Source organism: Gobio gobio (genome assembly GCF_949357685.1).
Source record: "Gobio gobio genome assembly, chromosome: 8".
Classification (NCBI taxonomy): domain Eukaryota; kingdom Metazoa; phylum Chordata; class Actinopteri; order Cypriniformes; family Gobionidae; genus Gobio; species Gobio gobio.
Window position 1 is genome coordinate 43,883,328 of NC_137114.1, and position 27,150 is coordinate 43,910,477.

Below are 27,150 nucleotides of genomic sequence, written 5' to 3' on the forward strand. Positions count from 1 at the left end.
CACAGGGAACAGACTATTAGGATTGGTCTCCTTCAAAAATTCCGTAAAAGAATTCCATACTTTGAAAAACTTTTCAGGTTTTCCCTTAACAATATATGTACGTTTTTCCAAAGCCAAACAGTTAGAAAATTCCTGTAACCATTGTTTAAAACTAAGGCTTTCTATATTTTTCCAGTGGCGTGCTACTGTGAGTTTTGCTTGTAATAAACAGAAAATCCACATTTTCTTTCCCGAACTGGATAAAGTGCAAGTTACAGGGAAAATATTTAGTATACAAAGTTTAGGACATATAGGAACATTTTGTTTCAAAACCAGTGATAAAAAGTCTAAAACCTTTTCCCCAAAATTTGGAACTTTGGGACACTTCCATAAGCAATGGTATAAGGTTCCTATCTCTAGGTTGCATTTTATACATTGATCGGGAATATTTGGATTACATTTATGTAGTAATTCTGGAGGTTCCTTTTACACTATTAAATATAAATTACCAAACAACCAATTGGCATTCTAACCTGAATTCAAGATTATGATAAATGGAGTCAGATAAAAGATGAATTGAAATTAAATCCCTTTGCCCAGTTGAAAAGACCGAACACGCAATATACCTTCACCCGCGGATTGTTAGCCTTCATTGGGACAATTGAGCGGGCCTTACAACCACAATACATTAGACACACACACACAGGTTTGTTGAAGCCTACTTGCTAATGCTGATAGTGAGGAATTACAGTTGAAACATCTCATAAATGTACCTCAAACTGAGTAGCATCACTGAGAAACGTCCTGCTCAAGGTTTGGGTTGAATAATTAGTTCTTCCAATGTTTCATCATTGATTCGGACTCGCACTGAGATTCAGGTAAAATCAACGTCATCATTATAGGCCTAAATGTTTCAGAAGTTTAGCAACTGAATCTGAAACTCTATCAGTATTTATTTCTGGTCTGTCTGAACTCTCCTCTGCTCTGCTCTATGATCCTGACTGATGAACCTGGTGCAGTAAAAAAAGCAGGGTATAAGGGTTCAGTGAAAGTGGTCTGGACTCTGTGAAGGAGAGTCATTGTGTCAGAGACGCTGTAGAAGGACAGAGTTCCTGCTCTGTGATCCAGATACACTCCTATTCTAGAGGAGCGGACAGCAGGGATTGAGACTTGGGCTTTATCATGTGTGAAATGGAAATTCTGCTGACAATAGCCCAATCTCCAGGATATTTTGTTGAAGCCATATTTACAGTTATCAATGTTTCCTGTACGTCCAATTCCTTTGTAACAAACTGCTACAGCCCAATTGTCCCCACTGCACTCAACCTCCCAGTAACAGCGATCAAACAAACCCTCTTGACACAAGATGTAGGGAAACACATTAAATCGCTCTGGGTGATCAGGATATTGCTGGATTTTATCTGAACATGAAACTTTTCTGTTGTCCTCAGACAGTTTGAGGTTTTTGTGTGCAGTGTTTAGTTCCAGGTGAATTTCACAGAAATCTGAGTGGGGGAAAAAACAAATATTGAACAAACTTTGATAATTGAGTAAACATTGGTTCCAAAATGGTCACATTGTAAGATCATATCCACTGATACTTATCAATTAATTTGCCTTGAAGAAACCACAGTTCAACTTACACTGCAAAAAATCATTCTGAGTCTTTGGTTCTGGAGGCTTTACAGCATTAACATTTGACACTGAAGAGAAAATACAAAACAAGAATACGATTAAATTGTTGGTTTAAGAGTATGCATGACAAAATAACATCAATATATTCAGACCTTCTCGAGATATTCTGGCTGTTTGCTGTTGACAGACGTCCTCCAAAACCTCCTTAAACTCTGAGACTGAAATGTCTTTAAAAGACAGATGAGTGTGTTGAGTGAAGCTGGGAACGTCTTCAAATGTGGGTAAAACACACACAGACTGACAGCTCTGAAATTAGACAAAAAGTTCAAACATAATTTGTGAAGCACAACTGAATATTACCAAAACATAACAAGCACTACAATAATGTTTAGATTCTTAAAATTTTGGCATCAGCACAAGTGACTGTTTCCACAAAATAAAAGAAATATTAAAAGCACAGATCAATAAATGGTGATCAGCCAACAGTATATCATTATACACACGATCATTAAAAAACTTTCATTACCTTCAGACACTGGATCTGATCTTCAGTAATCAGAAGTTTGTCAACCTCTGCTTGTGTTTTTCTGAGTTCTGTCAGCTCTTGATCCAGATGTTTGTGAAGTTCCTCTGCTCGATCTATCTCAGTCTTCTCCTGAGCTCTGATCTGCTCTTTAATCTCAGAGCGTTTCTTCTCAAGAGAGCAGATGAGCTCAGTGAAGACCTTCTCAATGTCCTCCATGGTCTCTAGCGCTGAACTCTGTCAGACACACAAAGATCAGATCATGCAGACAGGAACAACAGCCTAAATACTGTTTATGTGACCAATTTCAATGAAATAACTCCATTATCATAAATATAATATTGAAATCGAAACAGCGATCATGTAGACTACCATCAGTCAAATTAACTAGTAAAATAAAAATGTTGCTTGTTTATAGCGGATTCGTTTTTCAATTATTTGCAAACATACAATATACAACTACAAGGAACCAAAAGGGACAATTCTGGAAAAAAACTTTGCAAAAAGTTGCAAAAATAACAAACCTGAAACGGAAAACAAGTATGCTTTCAGCCTTGTTTTTCCCCTGCAAATGTCACTTAAGATTCTCTGTGTGATTCAGTAATAATGCGTGACTGTTAGAAGCACTGTAAACATCACTGGCATCTTCTGATACTCACTTTAAAAGACTTCACAGCTTCACTGAGTTCCCGCTGACCTCTCTCTCGCTCCTGGATCAGCTTCTGACACACCACATTTATCTCCTTTAACTCTTCCTGAGGATGTTAACATTCAAGGAGGAAGTAGGTTAGTATTTTAAATTGATTTAAAAAAATAACTTTGACTAATATTATCAACTCAAGAAAAAAGACAACTACTTGAAATTATAAGCATTGATTACCTTTTTACTAGTCCATTCTGAATCCACAGTCACCACACTGTGTCCTTTATGATTATCAATACAAAAGCAACACATGCATTGATGATCATCCTGACAGTAAATCTCCAGAAGTTTCCCATGACTGAGGCAAAAGTTCTCCTGAATGTGTCTGGAAGCTTCCACTAGTTTGTGCTTCATAAACGCAGGAGATTCATAGTGAAGCTGCAGGTGAGTTTGACAGAAGGAGGCCAAGCACTGCAGACAGGACTTTACAGCTCTGTTCTTCTCTGTAGTGCAAACATCACACTCCACAGCAGCCGTTTGTAGGGACGTCTTCTGCAGCGTCTCCATCATCTCAGCTATCAGAGTGTTCTTCTTCAGTAGAGGTCTCTGACTGAAGCTCTCTCTGCATTGGGGACAGCGGTACGGCGGCCCCTGCTCCTTCTGGCCCCAGCAGTCAGTAATACAGCTCATACAGTAACTGTGTCCACAGGGAATCGTCACCGGCTCCTTCAGCCGATCCAAACAGACGGGACAGCTGAACTGATCCACACACTGACTCGCTGCAGATTCAGACATTTCTTTGCGGATAGTCTCTGTACCTCAAATAGAAACTGCTCTGCCAGAAGTAAATCATTAAAGAAAGTACATAAATCCACATGTTGAGCTAATAAAAGAGCATGTATAAAATGCTTAGTTTTGTTTATGAAAATAAAAATAGCTTAATTTTTAACCAAAATAAAACATACAATTACATCCAGATTAACATATAATTATGATCAAACACATACAGTAATAATTAAATGTTCTTTTTTCAAAGCATTCCAAAAGACAATAAAACCTTTAGTGAAAGATTGATGTTCTTACCTGCTTAGACCGAATAACAAGTAACTTTAACCAAACTAGAAGAGTGTAGATCCTTCAGCAGAGGCTCGTGTAGCAGGGAAATAGGTTTCGTTTCTCCTGAAACTCCACAAACTTCCTGGTTTTCAGTGTGTGTGTGTGTGTGTGAGAGAGAGAGAGAGAGAGAGAGAGAGAGAGAGAGAGAGAGAGAGAGAGAGATTGTTGTTTACGTGAAGCCGTGACTTTGCAGTTTTGTTGCTCTACTCTCTGTACTTTGCGTAAAATGATAGCTCTTGACACCAATAATCAGACTAGTTCAATGGTTAGTAATATTAACATAATATGTTCTTTATAGCATAAAAATGTGTTTCTTTGTTTGAACTGCTTCTAACACACTTCCAGCAATCTGTGTGTAAAATAATTAAATAATTGATGAGTTCATGTTTGTTGTACAATGTAATTGCCATCAAAGCTTTTAGAAATAATTTCCTGTTTTAACATGTGATGCTTCTTGATAAGAAGAGCAGGTTTTCATTCAGCTGCTGTGGAGAAACACAACAATCACACAATCTCTCATACATCACAGATTCTTGAGACAAACTATATTTTCTTAAATAGCCACATTTTCATCAAAATATCACTAGAATGTTAAATACTTCCTGGTTCAGCAAGTAAACAAATGGGCGTGTCCCAAAGAATGGAGAGATAATGAAAGAGAAATTAAAGGTTTATTTTTTTAGTTTAGACTAAAAAGGGGTGAATTCAGGTTGATTGGGACACTTTTTTTCCAAGTCATCTCAATGGCAAAAAGTGTCCCAATCACCCTGAATTCACCTCTAAACGAAACATTTAAAATCATGAAAGGGGCTTATATATGGCCCACGACTTATCACAGTTGCTATTTGATTTCTGCAGAATATGCAAATATGTCTGATAACGTTTTTGATTATTTAAAAAAAAAAAAAAAAAAAATATATATATATATATATATATATATATATATATATATATATATATATATATATATATATATATATATATATATATTTTTTTTTTTTTTTTTTTTTTTTTGTGTATTTTTAGCTAAAGGAATGTCATAGCCTAACAGTAATGGAATCATGGTTTTTAAAGGGAGTTCACCCAAAAATTAGCCCATACTCACCCTCAAGCCATCCTAGGTGTATATGGTGAAGATGATAGTGGACTTCAGGAGGAACAGCCCAGCTCTCCCCCCACTCACCATCACGAACAGCACTGTGGAAGCAGTGGAGTCATTCAGGTTCCTGGGCACTACCACATCTCAGGACCTGAAGTGGGACAATCAAATTGACTCCATTGTGAAAAAGGCCCAGCAGAGACTGTACTTCCTTCATCAGCTGAGGAAGTTCAACCTCCCACAGGAGCTGCTGATTCAGTTCTACTCGGCTGTCATTGAGTCTGTCTTATGTACTTCCATCACTGTCTGGTTTGGTTCAGCTACCAAATCTGACATCAAGAGACTACAACGCACAATCCGGACTGCAGAAAGGATTATTGGTGCCTCCCCTGCCAACCCTCCAGGCAGGGGCGCCGCTAAGGGGGGGAAAGTTAGGACCATTCTAAGGGCCCACGCACGTTAGGGGCCCCCAGAGATTGGTTTTATTAGCAGTAACAGTACTAGTAGTAATGTAATAGAAATTATAAATGTATAATCTGCCAAAGAGTTTCAAATATAACTAAATTATGGCTTATTTCTGCATTTTCGGCAAAATGCAACAAAACGCTCCACACACTAACCACTCAAGCTCACGGGTAAAACGACATTTGCTCAAATTCACTCCGACATGAAAATTCTCTGTACTGGAGGCTACTATACTTCTTTTAGCAATTAAGAAATGGTATTTAGTTTAATATTTATGTTTAAATATTATAATGTTTTTTTTATGTCTATCTATTTTGTCATTATGAAAAGTGAACAGCATGAGTGAAAAAGGACACATCATAAGATGCGCAATGCCAGAAGACATGGAGTGGGTCAGACATGATTGTCACCACTTCATTAAGTTTTGTAGAAAGCCTTTCTTTAAAGTAAATTTTGTTTTGCATACATTTTATCTTCATTTTAATCAATGTTTCATCAGCCAATTGGGACATTCTGGGTTGAGCGCGCGGAGCTTAATTGGTCGGTATTATTAAATTGCAGACAAAGATTTTGGATAGCTACGTTGGTGCGGTAGGGGGCCCAACATCATATTCTTTCATAGGGCCCAAAATTGCAAGCGGCGCCCCTGCCTCCAGGACTCTTCCAGAGTGAGGAAGAGAGCAGGGAAAATCATCACAGACTCCACTCACCCTGGACACCTACTGTTTGAACTGTTACCAGCAGGACGGCGACTCCGATCACTGGCCACTAGAACATCTAGGCACAGGAACAGTTTCTTCCCATAGGCCATTTCCCTCTTGAACAGTTAAAATACTTGTAATATATGTTGCACAGGGCGTGAAGTCTTAAATAAGGAGACGTACAGCGAGTACCGAACAAAACTTGTAGCTTTACTAGACAATGTGCAGGCACTTGTTACATACAACTGGCATCAACCCAATAACCCACAGCAACCTGCTGTCTCGCCGCAAATCAGTGTCACAAATATTCAGTGTTTACGTGAATATTACATCCCCTTTCTTTTACAGAATAATATATTTTTTTAAAACCAATTAAGTCAAGGCAATATACTGTATATATTCAAACTGAAGCATTATTCTAGCATAAACACAGAGGCGACTGCATTTTACAGAACTTCACCTCTGACACTTAATGTAGCACAATATGCAAAATACACTCTAAAAAAAAGGCTCGTAATCATAGGGGAACCTTTTTTAGTGCTATATAGCACCAATTTTGGTGCTTCAGTGGTTCTTCAGCGGTTCTTCAGAGGTGCTATATAGCACCTTAGTCAAAGAACCGGTGAAGAACCTCTGAAGAACCGGTGAAGAACCTCTGAAGAACCGCTGAAGAACCACTGAAGTACCAAAAATGGTGCTATATAGCACTAAAAAAGGTTCCCCTATGATTACGAGCCAAGAACTATTTTTGGTGCCATATAGAACCTTTTTTTTTTTTAGAGTGTACTTATCATGTGTCCATTATTCTCAGACAGCCCATACCAGATCTTAGATTCTGTTTCTCTCATAGGGGCAGCGATCCACCTACACCCCAGATGAATTACAAATCAAGAATTGCTCTTGGTCGTACTGCCCGACCCGATCTGGTATGGTATTGTATGGGCTGGATCTCTCTTTCTTTGAATGTTCTGCTGGTACTTCAGCATTTACCTGAAGAAGCATTGATGAGGCATTGCTGCTTTGCTCTTCCTCTATGTTTGCGGAAACAAAGTTATTTTCCTGCTCCACTTTTGTGATGAGAAGATGGCAACGTTTTCTGTGGTACACCTGATCATCTGAAGAGCAAACATGGTAAGATCTTCGTGTATCGGCAGGGTGAACAACAATAGCTGGTTTCCAAAGGCCGTGCTCTTGTATGCGAACAACTTGTCCAGTGTGGAGCTGTGACAGTGGACGAGTCGAGCGATCATAATACTTTTTCTGATGCTGCTTTACTGTTTTGGAGCGTGCCTCTGTGAACCTACCCAGATAGCACACGTACGTCTGCAAGATGTCTGTTAAAGATCACTTAATCTGGAAAGCATCTGCTGTTTACAAACATCTGATAGATGTCTTTAAGATGTCCGTTTTACATACATTCTAAATCATAAACATCTTAAAGACATTGTTTAAACGTCTATTTGACATCTGACAGGAAACATCCAATAGACGTATTGCAGATGAGCAAACACTCTAAAAAATAAGTCTTCCAGATGTAAACCTGTAATAAGATTGTCTTCCAGATTGTGGTGGAAATGTACATTATTTGTACTGTAAATGACCTATAGTACATTTCTAGAGGAATTATTATAGTTATTAATCTTGATAAGCTTCTATTTAGTTAATATAATATGGAGTTTCCCTCCCTCCAAATTCTTTTTGAGAAGACCATGGTAGACAGGCTAGAAAAATTATAGTGGACCCCTCCCATGTCCCGCACTCAGAGTACGAACTGCTCCCATCGGATAGACACTATAGGGTTCCAATTAAATACAGGAAAAGATACCTGAATAGATATAAAAACTCTTTCATTCCTTTATCAGTGAATCTTCTTAATTCAGTACATAAGGTGGGGGTGGAATGAGGGGCGGAATTGTAAGTACTGAATGCACTTATGTCTGCACTTGTTTCTGTGTTTGCTCATGCACTATAATTTTTCATATTTTTATACAGCAGCCTGTATGTCCAAGACAAATTTCCATAAGGAGAAATAAAGTAATCTTAAAGGGGTCATGAATTGAGAAATCAACTTTTCATTCAGCCTTTGATATATAAAAGTTCATCATCATATACGAATATCCTGTAAGTTTCGGAGCTGAAAACTTCCTTGTTTGTCAAAGAAAAGCTTTTATTGACACCAGGCCCAGAAAACGATCGATTTAAGAATGTGTCAGGCTGTGATCGTCAGAGTGTGGTGAAACACCACCTCTGCAGAAGAAGACAAACGCCTAATTCATCACTTTTGAATATTCATTCATATTGTGTAAAGAGTGGATCTCTATAAAAAGAAGAGGATCTCTTTCTAATCTATCGTGTTAAGAAACACAACATTGTACACTAGAATTTTTGGCTCTGTGATGAATTTCTCATGTTCCTCTATAAGTCACTTTGGAAAAAAACGTCTGCTAAATGCTTAAATGTCTATGTTAGCTTTCTTTTTAGTTTCAAAATTAATTTAATAATATAACATGTAAGCACAACTGTCTGTCTCCTGAGTGTTTTTATTTTTACTGTCAGAATCATTTCATTCATGCTTCAAAACATAATAGTAATTTTCAGTGCCACCAAAATGAAAAGTTTTTGTCATTGTGTGAGCCACACTTGTCATAATATTTAGATGGTTTTTTTCCCCATGACAGTCAACCATGGAAATGTTAGTTATCTATAAATTGTAATTTTGTTTTACTATTGATAGACTTGACTAATTACTATATAATACAAAAATGATCTTCTAGGTGAAAGTTATTGTGTATCACACTGAGTTTTTTATATGCAGATTTCAACAGTAGGTAAAAGGTTACTAGGAAAAATTCAATACTGCAGTACACAGAAAAAGAATACTCACAGAAAAAAAATCGCATGTAACACGGTACTTTTATTTTCGTAGCAATGCGTTACATGTAAACAGAAAATTCACATTTGCATGTCCATTTTTATGCAATTCTTACATGTAAAGTATATAGTCAACAGAAAACTGCAACAAAAGGACATCCAGGCAAGCTCCAATATATATGCTTCCAAACTTTTGGTTGACTGATAATCCGGATTCTTCTTTAATTAGCCTAAATTATTAACTGCTACAAATACAGATCCGGCCAGCAACATATTAGAGAATCAGGCTATATATTTTTTCATCACTTGAGCAATGCATAATATTACTACTAATAATTTTTTTTATACATTTACAGTATGAAATTGACTAAATATCTTAATGGAACATTATATTTACTTAATATCCTAATGATTTGTGGCATAAAAGTTTTTTTATAAAAAATGTTTTTGACCCATACAATGTATTGTTGCCATTGCCACAAATATACCCGTGCGACTTATGACTGGTTTTGTGGTCCAGGGTCACATTTGTCAATTTAGCTTTTAATCCCCTTCTTTATGATCCTGACGGATGAACCAGTATCAATTCGAAAAGCAGGGTATAAGGGTTCAGTGAAAGTGGTCTGGACTCTGTGAAGGAGAGTCATTGTGTCAGAGACGCTGTAGAAGGACAGAGTTCCTGCTCTGTGATCCAGATACACTCCTATTCTAGAGGAGCAGACAGCAGGGATTGAGACTCGCTTGTTGTCATGCATGAAAAATATACTCTGTTGGTAGTAGCCGAATCTCCAGGATTTTTTGTTGGAGCCAAGTCTACAGTCATCAATGTTTCCTTTACGTCCAGTTCCTTTGTAACAAACTGCTACAGCCCAATTGTCCCCACTGCACTCGACCTCCCAGTAACAGCGACCGGACAAACCCTCTCGACACAAGATGTAGGGAAACTCAAATCGTTCTGGGTGATCAGGATATTGCTGGACTTCATCTGAATGTAATGCTTTTCTGTTGTCTTCTAACAGTTTGAGTTTTTTATTTGCAGTGTTTGGATCCAGTTGCAGTTGACAGAAATCTGAGGAGGATGGATAGAAACAAATATATATTGAATAATGTGTGCTTATTGAGTATTTCAAAACCATGGGTATTAATAGGGAGTCCTCCCTCTCTTCTGGGACGGTCTGTATTTATCAATTTATCAATGTTATTGATTCAGAAAAAAATACGTTTACTTACATTTCAAAAATTCATTTGCTGTTTTAGGTTCTGGAGGCTCTGCAACATAGACATTTGACACTGAGGAACCAAAACGAAACAATCAATCATTATTGATGCTTGATATGATTGATCGGAAAAGAAACAATTTACTGTTTTTTTCTTTTTTTGAATTTAATCTAGTATGAATGACAAAATAGTAACTTTAAGACCTTCTTGTGATATTTTAGCTGTTTGCTGTTTACAGACGTCCTCCAAAACCTCTCTGAATGTTGAGATTGAAATGTCTTTAAAATACAGATGAGTGTGTTGAGTGATGGGAACGTCTTCAAATGTGGGTAAAACACACACAGACTGGCAGCTCTGAAATGAGACAAATATAATAATTCAGACTTCATTTGTGAAGCATGGAACACTTTTTCCACTCAATAAGAGCAAGTATCCATGGTGACATTTTGGGATGTGTAATGTGGAAGGTTCACACACAGATTTGATAAAAAATAATAACTTATATTACCTTCAGACACTGGATCTGATCTTCAGTAATCAGAAGTTTGTCAATCTCTGCTTGTCTTTTTCTGAGTTCTGTCAGCTCTTGATCCAGATGTTTGTGAAGTTCCTCTGCTCGATCTATCTCAGTCTTCTCCTGAGCTCTGATCTGCTCTTTAATCTCAGAGCGTTTCTTCTCAAGAGAGCAGATGAGCTCAGTGAAGACCTTCTCAAGGTCCTCCATGGTCTCTAGCGCTGAACTCTGTTGGACAGGATCACCAGCCTAAATACTGTGTTTATGTGAACAATTTCAATGAAATCCTGGGAAAAAAACAGCAACTTTTGCATGCAGAAAAACTACATACAAGCATCTTTTCCGTCTTTGTTTTTCCGCTCCAGATGTCGTTTCAGATTCTCTGTATGATTCAGTAATAATCCATCACTGTTAGAAGCACTGTAAACCAAGGCCGTAACCTTGAAGTCTTTTAGTCTTGAACATTGTGGGGGACCAACTTTTTATTCATTTTTATAAAGCATAAAGAAACGGAACAGTGAACGAAATTCTAGGTCTAATTCTAGTTGGGAAATAATCCTTTTGGGACCATTTGCAAACAATATTTGCCTTAGTTTGCGTCACATATATTATTATTCCCGAGATTCTGAGTGAATAAATGCATAGATCTGCTGGTTACATTCAAATTCCCAAGTGGTCTGGTGGTAGAACTTTTGTAAACAGTGTGTCAAAGGTTCCGGGCTCTAATCCACTTTCATACAGTTTTTTGTTCTTCTTCATTAAAATCAAAGATGTTCATCAATGATTGTATATTAAGAGCAGGGACACGTTTGTGTGCATTTAGTTTTGTGATTTAACCGGAAAGAATAGAGTCTCTCTCCGCAACGGCATTAAGCAATAGATTGACGCGCTCATCTGTGTGTGAAGACTCTGCACGAGCCAAAAGAGAACATAAACCCCTTTGATTTTATTGGCCATCTCAGTCATTTTGACTCTGACGAGCGCTGTTAGACCACTGAGGCAAACCAGACTAAAATATAACTTTTAAACCTTTTTGTCATCCTAACAACAACATGCAGAACGCAGTATAATGAAGTGCAGCAGAGCAGTGCAAGCATTTCAAATATTGGGGGGGACAATTTGGCCATTTCCAGGGTTCCCACTCTTTTCAAGCAACCATTTTCCAGTACTTTTCCAGGACATTTTCAATTTTACTACGGCGGGAATAAAAGACAAGAATCATGCCAAATATTGCTTTCTAAGTCTTTAAAAGCGTACAGTTTATTGCCATTACTTAACAATCCAGCATTTTTCAATATGAGCTCTTAATCATACATTATGACTATGGAAGCTTGTTTACACCACAGAATAGAAAGAAAGGGTAATTGTGACTTTATCTCGCTATTCTGACTCTCTCGCAATTATGAGTTTACATATTTGTGATATAAATGCGAAAATTGTCGCAATTCTTTTTTTCCTCAGAATTGGACTTTATAACTCAGTTTAGATCTCACAATTCTGAGAAAAGAAGTCAGAATTACAAGATATAAACTCGCAACTGTGCAAAAAAGTCAAAATTGCGAGTTTATATCACGCAATTCTGACTATATCTTGCAATTCTGACTTTACAACACACAAACTCGTGCTTACGAGTTAACATTCACTGCATACATTTGAGCAGTTATAGCATTAGCAAGACTAAACATCATCATTCAAAATACTACTCGTCCGTATCAAACTCAGCATTCCTGAACATGTGCTTTCTGCAACTAGTGCTAATTGTTTGGGCCAGCGATAAACTCTTTATACTCGGCTAAAGAAATCACTTTTTTTTTAAAGAATTTTCCCAGACAACAACAAGATTTTCCAGGACATTTTACATTTCCTCTAATTTTCCAGGACTGGAAAATTTGTCATCAATTTTCCAGGTTTTCAAGGTTTTCCAGGACGAGTGGGAACCCTGCATTTCTAATTATGGGGGGAGACTTGTTCCCCTCAATGTCTATGGTGGTTACGGCCCTGCTGTAAACATCACTGGCATCTTCTGATACTCACTTTAAAAGACTTCACAGCTTCACTGAGTTCCCGCTGACCTCTCTCTCGCTCCTGGATCAGCTTCTGACACGCCACCTTTATCTCCTTTAACTCTTCCTGAGGATGGTAACATACAAAATCATTATATAATAAAAGTAGAAAAATACACATTGCCAATCTCATCTCGTTAAATATCAAATACAAATGTTTTCAGTCATAATGAAGTAAGAAGGAAGTATGGTAGATAGCCTTGTATTTTCTACTTCGTAATTTAAGTTACTAATAAAAACATTTTAACTAAATACATTTTTTTGACTAATATTATCAACTCAACAGTGGTGGGTCCATGATTTTTGTTCTTGAGGGTCTTAAGTGGGAGCTTAACAGTTCAAAGGTGGTGTTTTTTGTGTATCAAAAAGTGTATCCAAAAACTTCAATATCCTGAATGTATCGTATTTTATTTAATTTGAAAATGAAAAAATGGCAGGATGTTGTGGCATGTTTTTAAAAATGCATAATTTTTTTTTTCTTAACATGCATTTTAGCGCCGACACTGCCACTGAAGAAAAAATGACAACTTCCAGAAATTATACAAGCACTGATTACCTTTTTACTAGTCCATTCTGAATCCACAGTCACCATGTTGTGGTTTTTATGACCATCAATCATACACAAGTAACAAATGCATTGATGATCATCCTGGCAGTAAATCTCCAGAAGTTTCCCATGACTGAGGCAAATGTTCTCCTGAATGTGTCTGGAAGCTTGGACTAGTTTGTGCTTCATAAACGCAGGAGATTCATAGTGAGGCTGCAGGTGAGTTTGACAGAAGGAGGCCAAGCACTGCAGACAGGACTTTACAGCTCTGTTCTTCTCTGTAGTGCAAACATCACACTCCACAGCAGCCGTTTGTAGGGACGTCTTCTGCAGCGTCTCCATCATCTCAGCTATCAGAGTGTTCTTCTTCAGTAGAGGTCTCTGACTGAAGCTCTCTCTGCATTGGGGACAGCGGTACGGCGGCCCCTGCTCCTTCTGGCCCCAGCAGTCAGTAATACAGCTCATACAGTAACTGTGTCCACAGGGAATCGTCACCGGCTCCTTCAGCCGATCCAAACAGACGGGACAGCTGAACTGATCCACACACTGACTCGCTGCAGATTCAGACATTTCTTTGCAGTGTGTTCAAAGATCAACAGATTCTCAGTCTCTGTCCTGTAATAAGGGCTGTTTAGCCAAGAAAAGCAACATTATTTGTCAAATGCTTCAGTGAAAGCATAGATATTGTCAAGATTTTACAAAGCTCAAAACAAAACATTTATTTGAAAGAAGCCTATAATCACAATCTTATAATCACATTGTTTAATTTTTTTAACTGAGGGGTTAAAGATCAGGGTCCGTATTTATCAAGCTTCTCAAAGTGCCATTTTAGTCTTAAAGGGTTAGTTCACCCAAAAATGAAAATTCTGTGATTAATTACTTACCCTCATGTCGTTCGACACCCGTAAGACCTCCGGTCATCTTTGGAACACAAAGGAAGATATTTTAGTTGAAATCCGATCGCTCAGAAAGGCCTCCATTGGCACAATGGCACGGTTCACTCTCGAGACCCATAAAAGGTACTAAAGACGTCGTTACAAAGTCCATCTCACTACAGTGGTTCTACAATAACTTTATAAAGCGACGAGAATAGTTTTTGTGCGCAAAAAAAACCTGAATAACGACTTATATAGTGATGACTGATTTCAAAATAATGCATCATGAAGCTTCAAAGCGTTATGAATCAGCGAGTCGATTCATGATTCGGATCCCGTGTCAAACTGCTGAAATACGTGACTTTGGCGATTCAAACCGCTGAATCGACTCACTGATTCATAACGCTTCGAAGCTTCATGATGCCTTGTTTTGAAATCGGTCATCATGATATAAGTCGTTATTTAGGGTTTTTTTGCGCACAAAAACTATTCTCGTCACTTTATAAAGTTATTGTAGAACCACTGTAGTGAGATGGACTTTGTAACGACGTCTTTAGTACCTTTTATGGGTCTTGAGAGTGTAAAGTGCATTGTGCCAATGGAGGCCTTTCTGAGCGATCGGATTTCAACTAAAATATCTTCATTTGTGTTCCGAAGATGAACGGAGGTCTTACGGGTGTCGAACGACATGAGGATAAGTAATTAACCCTTTAAGACATAAGGGTATTTTTACAATTAATTTTCCGCCTGGTGTTATTTACTAAAAAAGCTTGTAAAACATTAACCCTGTTGTGCACAGACAATTGACACACCTCTTTTTTTTCAAGACAAGTTGCACTGTCAGTATATTTGTGTTGCATTGATGTCACCTGAATGTAAAATAAGTTATGGGACCATAAAGACAAATGAAAACATAAAACGGAAATTGAATCACTCAAATATTTATTGAAAACACACACAAATAAATAAAAGCTAAGCATATTTCCTCGGGAAAACAGTTTGTTCAAGTCTTTGGAGTCCTGGAACTCAGGAATAAACATGATAACTTATACAGAACCAAAACTATTTAAATTTTTCCAAAAAAAGTCCAGGCGCTTTTGGCCTCTTTGGATTTTGGATATTTACTGGTGCCAAGCCTCAAAACAGTTCCTATCAGGAACTTCTCCTCAAACTTTCTCCTCAAACTTTTTCCTCAAACTTTCTCCACAAAACTACTAAAAACTGCAGCGCGTCTCTCTCTCTCTCTCTCTCCTCAACACTAGCCGTGCGTCTCTCTATCAACAATAATAGAGCTGTGGTTCATGCGTAATGACGCACACCAACGTGGATGACGGATCAGCCTGTCATTGGTCAAACCCTCATCCAAAATGGCAGCTAGCATCGCGCTAGCGGCAAAAATGACGGAAAATTTATAAATTATGGACATCAAGTGGATATATCTTGGATGTAAGCGTTTTGATTTATTGCTGAACAACTCAAAAAAGATGCACATGTTCCAGGCTGGATAGAAAACCTTCTGTAAAGGCTACAAAGACACCAAAGACACCCCCGTGATGGCTAGCTCGTTAGCTTTCTGCTGGAAAAAACGGTAAGAAAATCGATAAAAGTTTCATTAAATAATATAGATATTTATCGGAGGTGCCGTGTGACGTCGTGGGCGATGCCGTCGGGCTCTGAGGGTTAATGACAAAATTTTCATTTTTGGGTGAAGACAGCACGAGAGGTCTCTCATGTGGTTAGGACAGAGACGTGCGCAAATCTTTTTAGAAGAGGAACAATGTTTTTGAAATGTTTGACAATGAGCAGCAGTTAATCAAACTGTATCGTTTGGACAGAGCAGGCATCATCTTTGTCAGCCTTGGTTAATGTTGGGCTGAACTTGCCTTTGCGTACCCACCAGATTTCGTCATGAGTCATTTTGCACCCACCACTTTTTTTTTGAAAACCAGTTCAATTTTACACTGACGCATACATATTTTTTTTCTCCACTCAATTATGTCGTAATAACGAGATCTTATGTCGTAAATACTACATAATTTTCTAGTAATAACGAGATCGTATGTCGTTAAAACGACATATTTTACTCGTTAAAACGAAATATTTTTCTCGTTAAAAGACATAGCCTATATTTTCTCCTAATAAGGGCATGTGTTGTATAGTGATGTATGTATATATGTCTGTATCCACATTAGATAATTTATTTAGCCCATGCCTTTGTCACACTTTTTTGAAAAGCAGAAGCAAGCTCCGTAAAATAGGTTCTTCCGCTGCCTGTATCAGTGGCAGTGCCCATAGCATGAAATTGTTGTAATGTATTGAGCAGCCACAAATATCATAACTATCTATAGGCCTACTGTAATTAAGACATTCAAGAAATGTATTAAAAAGAAAGACGCTTTCAGCCTTACTCAAACGCTGCGGAAACAGGTCAGTGGGTTTGTTACGCACGTCAATCCATTCCCGGCGTTCTTATTTTGCTTCTTATGTATTAAATATACAGGCAATTTGTTTATGAAACCTTGATCAAAATTAAAATACAATTTATAGAAAACGAAATTCACTTTAAAGAAATGATTTCTGCAAAACAACACTCAATAAAAATCATGTCTGACCCCACTCCATGTCTCCAGACATATTGCGCGTCTTATAGCCTCTTACTCATGCTGCTCACGTTTCATCATCAACATATGAAATTAAAACAATAATATAATAGGCTAATATTTAAACATATAGCCTAACTATGAATCTAAATAGGCTACGTTTTGCATGGATATAGGCTACTCCACTCCAAACGCTTCAAAAATTTATTTTGTTTATTAAATGCAAAGTTTTTCATTTCAAATTTAATTTCTAAATTCAGTTCATATTTCCAACAAACGAAATTCAGAGCCAAAATAACAAAGTGCAAAAATGAAAAATATTAAAGAATTTGCGGGCGCTTTCGTCGGCATGAGTAAGATAGGCTAAGACGGGCAATATGTCTGGAGAGTTCCCTTTCGTTCAGTCACTACGACGTACGTTAGTGACTAACGAATGGGGGTTTCGCTTAGAAGCCAATCATCTTCTTCGTATTCAACAGCGCCCAATGGCAGTGCCAATGCCATGGGCATGCGGAATTTGCATGCGTAACTCCGCCCCACCTCGTGGGTATATCAGGAAGTACGCTGGCAACATCGCATTATGTTTCTGCTTTGGAGCCAAGAGGATCTCTTCACTCCTACAAGCCTGATCTGAGTCTTCGACAGCTTTTCGAGACGAGCAGCTTTCCAGAGGCGTTGGTGTTACGGCGCGTTCCAGTGATCATCATACTGCCTGCCTGCTGATCTGCGCAGTGGTCCGCTAGACAGCTGGTGTGTGGTCCCTGGGCGCTTCGGCGTTCTCTGCGAGGCTTTCCTCTCATAAAAGAGCTTACACGTGACGCGTCCTTTTCAGGATGTCTCGTCCGTGTACTTCTGGGTGTGGTCGGTTGCTTTCCTCCTCTGATGGGCACGAACACTGTCTGGTATGTTTGGGCTTTCAGCATGCTCAGACAGCGTTCGTGGATGAGTCATGTTCTCACTGTGGGAACATGACCATCGCAGTGTTGCGGTCAAGACTCCATGACCTTCGTACTGAAGTGAGAGTCCCCTCTACCACACCCCGATCTACTGAGTCCCAGATAGGGTTGGGTATCGTTTGGGTTTTTTTCGATTCCGGTGCCAAACCGATACTTTTAAAACGGTTCCGGTGCCTAAACGGTGCCTGAACCGATACTTTTTTTTTTTTTAAAGGCCACCAAACGAGGTGGATGACATTAAATGGCTTTTTATTTATTTATTTATTTATTTATTTATTTATTTATTTATTTATTTATTTATTTATTTATTTATTTATTTATTTATTTATTTATTTATTATTTAAATTGAACCATTTATTAAAAGTTTAATGTATACTTAAATGTATGAATATAAATAAATACAAAACACAATTTACTTATTTACAAATTATAATTGACATATTTACAAATTCACAGTAAAACCTAAGCCACCCAACTACAACAAGCCTAATATAACTCTAAACAGTTACAGTAATAACAGCAGTCGTCTGTATTCTTGCTCTGCTACAAACCAGCTTCGAGCTTCAGCTTTATTTTGAAATATGATAATTTTCTCTGGCTAAATATTTTAGAACGCATCGCCTTAATGTTTCCATGACGACGCGTCATGTTTCTCACATGACACAGCAGCCGCAATAGCGCTGACAGCTCAGCTGTATCGGGTTTATTTCGTTTTTTCTTTTTATTCAAAATATTCACAAACTTCTTAACTGTGTCACGAACTATCTGATGTTCAAATGTGTGAGTCAATGTGTGTTAGTTGATCTATAAAGCGCAATGGGCGGCGCCATGTTAGTTTGCGCCTCAGAATCGGATCTGTCGGATTTACAACACTTGAGTTCATTCTCGTCTTACAAAATACATGAAAGTAAGTGACCAGTGAACTGGAAGAAGAATAGAGTAAACTATAGAGTTACTATATAATGTGCATTTATCTGATGTGAATAAAACACGTAACGTTAGTCAAATTATAACCGCCTGAAAGGATTGTCATTGCCGCTTTCATAGACATCAGTGTGTGTTTTTTGCTAGTACTTATGAACATTTAAATGTCTGAAACCTGAAATAAACATGATGTCGTTGAAAACACTGAATAGTTGTCATGAGTTGTGATGTGACCAGCGCTGAGCGTCTGTCTCTGGCTCAGCCAAAGCGCGAAAGCACGTTTGAATTTTGGCACCGAAATGAGGAACCGAAAACTGCGTTCTGATTCGGTCCGGTACATACCGGTTATATAAGTACCGGTGCCATATTGGAACCGGATTTCGGTACCCAACCCTAGTCCCAGAGGCCCAGTACTTCGGCTGGTGGTCAGGGTGACTTGACGGTTACGGTGTGGAACAAAGCCCCGACGCTCATGCCTCGGGCCACACCCCCGTCTTGCACATTGCAACCCGCGAGCGTTCAGATGCAGATCGCGGGGCCGGCTCCGGCCCCCCCGCGCATCTCGTTTGGCGCTCCGGAGGAGGATGCGATGTCGATCACCGCATCACAAGGTGGGCTCGAGTCCTCTGGAGATGATGACTCGGCTGTGCTGCCGCCCTCGGGCGTGCCAGCATTGCCCGAGTCAGATCCAGAGCTGACAGCCATGTTGTCTCGGGCAGCCGCGAGCTTAGGGATCGAGTGGAACCCTCCACCCTGTCCCGAACGCTCAAGGCTCGACGATTGGTTTTTGGGGGCTCGCGCTGACACCCGTCAGTCCTTGCCCTCAATACCTTTCTTTCCCGAGCTGCATGAGGAACTCACGCGGTCCTGGAAGTCCCCGTTGTCTTCCCGCGACCGTTCGGTGGCTTCCTCCGCCTTCTCCGTCCTCGATGGGGCGGCAGCTAAAGGGTACACTGGGATCCCTCCAGTTGAACGTTCTGTTGCGATGCAACTGTGTCCTCAGAGCGCTTCAACCTGGCGTGGTGATCCTAAGCACCCCTCCAAAGCCTGTCGGTTCACATCAACCTTGGTGTCGAAATCGCACAGAGCCGCGGGGCAGGCTGCCGCTTCGCTGCATGCCATGGCGATCCTCCAGGTCTACCAGGCCAGGATCCTCAAGGACATGCACGAGGGTGGAGTTGATCCGGGGCTCTTAAATGAGCTGCGTGCCGCCACCGACCTCGCTCTCCGGGCGACGAAGGTGACCGCACGCTCCCTGGGTCAAGTGATGTCCACAAATGTGGTCCAGGAGCGTCACCTGTGGCTGAACCTGGCCGATATGCGGGACACCGAGCGGTCCCGGTTCCTCGATGCCCCCATATCCCAGGCCGGCCTCTTCGGCGGGGCGGTTGAGGACTTCGCCCAACAGTTCTCAATCGCCCAGAAGCAGACTGAGGCTATCAAACATGTACTGCCCCGGCGGCCAGCTGCTGCCTCCACCCAGCCGCCGGCACAGTCGCCTCAGTCTGCTCCACGCCGAGGACGCCCTCCTAAGGCTCCCGCCCCTCCCACCCGGTCCAAGCAGCAGCCTTCACCCGGGCCGGGTCGCGGAGGAAGCCGTAGGAAGGCGTCCAAGTCCCCTCAGGCCGCCCCGCGCCCCGCTAAACGCCAGGCCAAGCGGCGCTCCTGAGACGGACGGCTCAGGGATGGGAAATTCTTTCGAGGAGATGGTAGCAGGACCACTCCTTCCCCCGGTGGAGGGCCGGGGGAGAATCCTTTGTTCAGCTGCTGGCCCCCGGGTCAGCAGCACCCTATGTTGGTCAAAGAAAGAATTAACACTCCCATCCCTGAGCCCACAGAGTCCGGTGATGACGGTGCGCGCCACCCACGGGTCCCGCCACTCGCATCCCACTCTGTCGCCAGCCTCCTGGCAGAGCAGACCCCAGTGGAACGTGCGTCCTTCCCTGGTCTCCTCTGTCAGGACGCAGCTGTCAACCGTGCCCCCGCACCGGGACGCCCCACAGCCTCCCATGTCCGGGCCGGTGACGCTGCATCGCTGCAAGCCCACACGGGGTACGTCTGTACACCGTATGACCCCGCTGGTGCAGTTTCTGGATGTCTGGCTTCAGCTTCCAGGGCTGTCCCGCTGGGTCGAGCGGACCGTCAGGCGCGGCTACGCGATTCAGTTCGCGCAGGTTCCTCCCTGCTTCCGGGGAGTCCGTTCCACCATGATCGGGGCCAACGCCCCCGTCATGCGAGCGGAGATTGCCACCCTACTGGCGAAGGGTGCGATCGAACCTGTCCCTCCAGCCGAGATGAATTGCGGGTTTTACAGCCCGTACTTCATTGTACCCAAAAAGACCGGTGGGCTACGGCCAATCCTGGACCTGCGCGTCTTGAACCGTTACCTTCACCGGTTTCCGTTCAAGATGTTGACAGCGAAACGCCTTTTCGAATGCGTTCGTCCACACGATTGGTTTGCAGCGATCGACCTGAAGGACGCCTACTTCCATGTCTCCATTTTGCCTCGACACAGACCGTTCCTACGGTTTGCTTTCGAGGGGCGGGCATATCAGTACGCAGTTCTACCATTCGGGCTATCTCTGTCCCCTCGCGTCTTTACGAAGATTGCCGAGGCAGCCCTTGCGCCCCTTCGGCAGCACGGGGTTCGCATCCTGAACTACCTCGACGACTGGCTCATACTGGGTCACTCTCGAGAGCAGGTTTGCGGACGCAGAGATTTGGTGCTCCATCACCTAGCCCGTCTGGGCCTTCGGGTCAACTGGGAGAAGAGCAAACTTTGCCCCGCGCAGAGGATCTCTTTTCTCGGTATGGATATCGACTCGGTCGCCATGTGCGCGCAGCTTTCGAGCGAGTGCGCGCAGTCTCTGCTGACTTCCCTTCGACAACTCGAGGGCAAGAGTGCGGTTCCACTGAAACACTTTCAGAGGCTCCTGGGGCATATGGCATCTGCAGCCGCGGTAACGCCGCTCGGATTGCTTCATATGAGACCGCTTCAGCACTGGCTACGCGATCGAGTCCCGAGATGGGCATGGCGGTCTGGCACGCTCCGGGTACAAGTGACTCGGGCCTGCTTACAGACACTCACCCCGTGGTCGAACCTCAGTTTTCTACGGACCGGAGTGTCCTTAGAACGAGCTTCCAGGCATGTTGTTGTGACAACAGATGCATCATCCATGGGCTGGGGTGCCATGTGCAATGGACAAGCAGCCGCGGGCTCCTGGACAGGACCCCAGCGCCTTCTGCATGTCAATTGCCTCGAGTTACTGGCAGTACGGTTCGCCCTGCACCGCTTCCGAGCGTTGCTGAGGGGTCAACATGTGCTAGTCAGGACAGACAACACGGCCGTAGTAGCGTACATCAACCACCAGGGCGGTCTACGCTCCCACCGTATGTCTCAACTCGCCCGCCATCTCGTTTTGTGGAGTCAGAAGCGCCTGAGGTCCCTTCGTGCTGTCCACATCCCTGGAGACCTGAACTGTGCAGCCGACGAGCTCTCACGGTTTCAGCCTCTCCCCGGAGAGTGGAGACTCCACCCCCAGACGATCCAGCTGATATGGGAACGGTTCGGCGACGCACAGGTAGATCTGTTTGCCTCCCAGGACTCTTCCCATTGCTCCCTGTATTATTCCCTGACCGAGGGCACCCTCGGCACGGATGCACTGGCGCACAGCTGGCCGTCAGGGCTACACAAGTATGCGTTTCCCCCAGTGAGCCTTCTTGCACGGGTACTGTGCAAGATCAGGGAGGACAAGGAGCAGGTCGTCTTGGTCGCCCCGCTTTGGCACGGCCAGACCTGGTTACCAGAACTCTTACTCCTTGCGACAGCCCCTCCCTGGCCTATTCCTCTGAGACCGGACCTCCTTACTCAGAGACGGGGCACCTTTTGGCACCCGCGTCCAGCGTTCTGGAAGCTCCACGTGTGGCTTCTGGACGGGACACGGTAGGTTTGAGTAGCCTTCCACCTGCGGTGGTCGCTACCATCACTTCCGCTAGAGCTGAGTCTACACGACGTCTCTACGCGTTGAAGTGGAACCTCTTCGTCACATGGTGCTCTTCCCGCCAGAAGACCCCTGGAAATGCCCGATCGGTCCGTGCTATCGTTTCTCCAGGAGGGGGTGGAGCGAAGGCTGTCTCCCTCCACCCTTAAAGGCCGCAATATCTGCCTACCACGATCTCCTGGGAGACAAAAAGGTAAGTCAGCACGACCTGATCATCAGGTTCCTGAGGGGGGCGAGGAGACTGAATCCTCCTCGCTCTCCTCTCGTTCCCTCTTGGGACCTCTCAGTAGTCTTAAGTGCTCTGCAGAGGCCTCCCTTTGAGCCTTTGCGGTCGGCCGAGATTAAGTTCTTGTCTATGAAGACGGCTCTGCTGACCGCATTGGCCTCGCTTTAGAGGGTCGGGGACCTGCAAGCATTTTCGGTTGACGAAGCGTGCCTTGAGTTCGGGCCGGCTAACTCTCACGTGATCCTGAGACCCCGGCCCGGATATGTGCCCAAGGTTCCTACCACTCCGTTCCGAGATCAGGTGGTGAACCTGCAAGCGCTGCCTTTGGAGGAGGCAGACCCAGCCTTGGCATTGCTCTGTCCAGTACGCGCTCTCCGCGCCTACGTAGACATGACGCAGTGTTTCAGGACCTCAGACCAGCTCTTTCTCTGTTATGGTGGAGAGCGGAAGGGAAGCGCTCTCTCAAAGCAGAGGTTGTCTCACTGGATAGTGGACACCATTGTTTTGGCATACCAGCAGCAAGGCCGACCATGTCCCCTTGGTGTGAGGGCACACTCCACCCGGAGTGTGGCCTCCTCTTGGGCTCTAGCGCATGGCGCCTCGCTAACAGACATCTGCAGAGCTGCAGGCTGGGCGACACCCAACACATTCGCCAGATTCTACAATCTCCGAGTGGAGCCAGTGTCCGACTATGTACTCGCCCCTACGGGTGGCCGGTAATGGGCCAGGCTCAGGTGTCTTCGCTTGCTCGCCATTCCACTCCAAGGACTGGATACGTGCGATATTTTCCTCAGGTGAGCTCCCCGAGAGCCCTGAGCTCCTCCAGCACTGCTTACGCCGACATCAGTTCAGTCTGCCCTTTCGAGCCCAGACCCTCATGTCCGGCCAGGTGCTCCGTGTGCATGGTTCCCCTCCGGCGACCCCCACACGAGTATTCCCACCGTAAGCCTCCTCAGTGAGCAGGTGTCTTTCCCTTGGCAAGTCCCTGCCACCCCTAGGGTTAAAAATCCACCTTCGGCTGGTACCCTAGAGATCTTCCATATGCAACCCTCAGCGGGTCATATGTGTATTCTCTAAGTCCTCCCTACGGTAGGCATCTTGGCATTCCCTCACTGGGATATGCTTCCCAGTGTACCTTGGTAATCCTGTGTTAAGTGGGAGTCCTACGGCCTTAAGTGGCGGGTCTCACACTTACGCAGGGCACTGGATGACAGCCGAGTGGCGTTGTTGAATAGGATCCCCCATTCGTTAGTCACTAACGTACGTCGTAGTGACTGAACGAAAGGGAACGTCTCGGTTACGTATGTAACCCTCGTTCCCTGAGGAGGGAACGGAGACGTACGTTTCCTTTGCCACGTCAGCTGTGCTGCCTGGAACGCGGAGTTCAGTCTTGGCTCCTGCAGCAGTAACATAATGCGATGTTGCCAGCGTACTTCCTGATATACCCACGAGGTGGGGCGGAGTTACGCATGCAAATTCCGCATGCCCATGGCATTGGCACTGCCATTGGGCGCTGTTGAATACGAAGAAGATGATTGGCTTCTAAGCGAAACCCCCATTCGTTAGTCACTAACCTACGTCTCCGTTCCCTCCTCAGGGAACGAGGGTTACATACGTAACCGAGACGTTTCCGCGGCCTTTGAGTAAGGCTGAAAGCGTCTTTCTCTTTAATACATTTCTAGAATATATGTATTACTGTATAACATACAATATATTACAGTAGGCCTATTATAGATAGTTATGATATTTGTGCACCGGGGTCCGTAATTTCAAGGTTAAAGTTATGCCACTGATGCGAACATGAGCAGTCCATGGCACCTGTTACCCGTGGCTGGCTACATCAATAAATTACAATACTTTCGTGATATGGGCATTGCCACTGATACAGGCAGCGGAAGAGCCTATTTTACCGTAGAGACAGAACTGACTATTTTCTTTAGCGGAAACACAACCGTGTTTAAATCAAAAACTCCTTTTTAAATCAATATTTTGTGTCAAATTATTGATTTATTTGGTGGGTAGCCATGTAATAAGCAGGATAAGAGCGAGGCCTGATCTTGGGTTAGATTTTTTTTCCCGTTTTCAGTGGTTATGAGGAGCAACATGAGAGAGAAATTTGGTAATCATTGTTTAGGTGCATTAAACCAAGTCATGGCCATGTCATATTGTCAACATGGTAGGCCCACTGAAGCAGATTAGTGGGTCATATCATATGTCTAATGCTTTTTGAAAACTTACGGCTTTCTTCTTCATAAAACGAGTCGGACATCATCAGATGATTTTTGTATACATTTGTATTTATTTACATTAGTAGGCCTAAGCTACAGGACATCGTCTTTCAAAACATGACCTGTGCGAAAGAGAGAAAAATATTAATGCATCATTGTACCCAGCACTTCTGAAAATGCATTTCTGAATGCGTTTCTGTCCCCAGCACATTTCAAACCAAACTGACGCCTCCTGCCAGTTCGGTTTTCTTTAGAATCCATAATGGCTGATTATATCCAAAAATCTAGGCCATATATAGGCAGGTCAGTTAACAGCACACCAGTTAAAAAAATGTAATTAAGACATGGTGGAAAACGTGTTTATCTTTCATTTCAAAAGTGTATATTATAATGTATTCTCTTGAAAATTATTTATTGTCAAAAGTGTGTCGAATGTAAACTCATTTTAGGAATTTCACCATTCTATGTGAATTTATCTGAGAATATTCTTAAATAAGGAAATCTATTCAGTGATCGGTTCATGACTATGTCATCATCCAAAACCCCGTTTGTGGCACAGCAGTGTCTTAAATCAACTCTACTAAGACTGACACTTAAGATTTAGTCCTACACTTCTCTTAAATTACGACTGAGATGCTCGATAACTAACTTTTAAGCACAGCTTTGAGCCAATAATTGTTTTACTCTTAAGTCAATTCTTAGCAGTGTTCTTGTGAGTAATTCTCAGATGCTTGATAAATACGGGCCCTGTTCTCTGCTGATCAACTGCTGTTCTAATACGCAGTCAATGGATTTTAAGTTCTATCTAGTCTTTTTAGTCACCACAGAAATAGGTTTGTATTTTAAAAGAATCATTGAAATCAGAGTAAAAAGTATGAGGTATAATCGAGACGAGTCTTTCCAATTCAACTTACTTGCGTTTTCATTAAACAAAATCGAAAACACTCGTTTAGCAATTAAGTACAAGCTAAATTTAGTTTCACCAGGCCTTAACGTTACAGGAGTACTCGTACACACAAATACATAATCGCACACAATTTCTTCACGAACATTATAAAGTCACGATCTTTAAATCTTATGAAGTCCTTACCTTGACAGAAATACAACTCAAATATGATTGGCTTTACAGCTTTTAACTCGAAGAACAGCGGTGTGGATTTATTATAGAGGTTAAATCACTTGTGTAGTTGAGAAATAAGTTTCATTTCTCGTGAATTTAAATACTTCCTGGTTCTCAGCACGTAAAAAAATGGGCGTGTGTTCTGTCCGAAAGAAAAGAGAGACGAGAAAACTGAGAGAAAGAGAAACATGTTTATTTTACACACATATGATTGCCTGCTACATATTATTGAACATATTAGTAAACTTACACATTTACAATTGTTTAGTTCCAGACTTGTCCACTGGGATAATGAGCCTCAACTGGAGTAAAAAGCTCTTGGGCTAAACTTCACAGCTGACATTTGATTCCTGCAGATTATGTAAAATATGTCTGATATAATTTTTGATGATTTAATATAAAATTCCATATAATAAATATTCCATATAAATGTAGGCTATGTTTTGACAATTTAGTTAAATAATTGAATAATGATAGACAAATTAAATGACAAAAACTCAGTTAGTTACAGTTCTCTAAATTATAAGTCTGTATTTTTATCCGAAGGAATGTAGCTAATAATACATACAGGCTGCATTTATTGCATGGTGTAATGATAGCCTACGTGACGCGTAAAACATCTCATCAACATCTGTAAACAGTTTACTAGGTTCCACGACAGATTATTTTCCAAACGAACCCTGACACTTTGTGGCTTGATGATGAACTGCATCTGATGATGAAATGCAGGCTTTATTTATTTCCTATATCCAATTTGAGAGCATCTTAAATGGGTGTTTTATATTCTACGATGGCGTTTAAGAAATTTATGTATTTGTTAATTAAACTACAAATTAGATTTAAATT

The 27,150-nt window shown here is 42.0% G+C and overlaps 2 protein-coding genes across 3 annotated transcripts; both read right to left on the reverse strand.

Annotated features, from left to right (window-relative positions):
* Nucleotides 1-192: 192 nt before the first annotated feature.
* LOC307130869 (E3 ubiquitin/ISG15 ligase TRIM25-like) lies at nt 193-3,999 on the reverse strand. The gene is made up of 7 exons (XM_079824130.1): nt 3,864-3,999; nt 3,018-3,615; nt 2,797-2,892; nt 2,141-2,374; nt 1,767-1,920; nt 1,623-1,682; nt 193-1,484 (listed from the first exon to the last, which is right to left on the reverse strand). The coding sequence occupies exons 2-7, from the start codon at nt 3,573-3,575 to the stop codon at nt 925-927; spliced, it is 1,662 nt and encodes a 553-aa protein (XP_079680256.1). The 5' UTR covers nt 3,576-3,615; nt 3,864-3,999; the 3' UTR covers nt 193-924.
* Nucleotides 4,000-9,056: 5,057 nt separating this feature from the next.
* On the reverse strand, nt 9,057-26,420 carry LOC307130872 (E3 ubiquitin/ISG15 ligase TRIM25-like). Of its 2 annotated transcripts, XM_079824137.1 has the most exons (8): nt 26,275-26,420; nt 15,062-15,118; nt 13,384-14,001; nt 12,799-12,894; nt 10,759-10,992; nt 10,454-10,604; nt 10,263-10,322; nt 9,057-10,101 (listed from the first exon to the last, which is right to left on the reverse strand). In XM_079824137.1, exons 3-8 carry the CDS (start codon nt 13,942-13,944, stop codon nt 9,569-9,571), a joined length of 1,635 nt encoding a protein of 544 aa, XP_079680263.1. In that variant the 5' UTR covers nt 13,945-14,001; nt 15,062-15,118; nt 26,275-26,420; the 3' UTR covers nt 9,057-9,568. The 2 variants fall into 2 exon arrangements, with proteins under 2 accessions (XP_079680263.1, XP_079680262.1); XM_079824136.1 differs by lacking the exon at nt 15,062-15,118.
* Between the last annotated feature and the right edge of the window lie 730 nt (nt 26,421-27,150).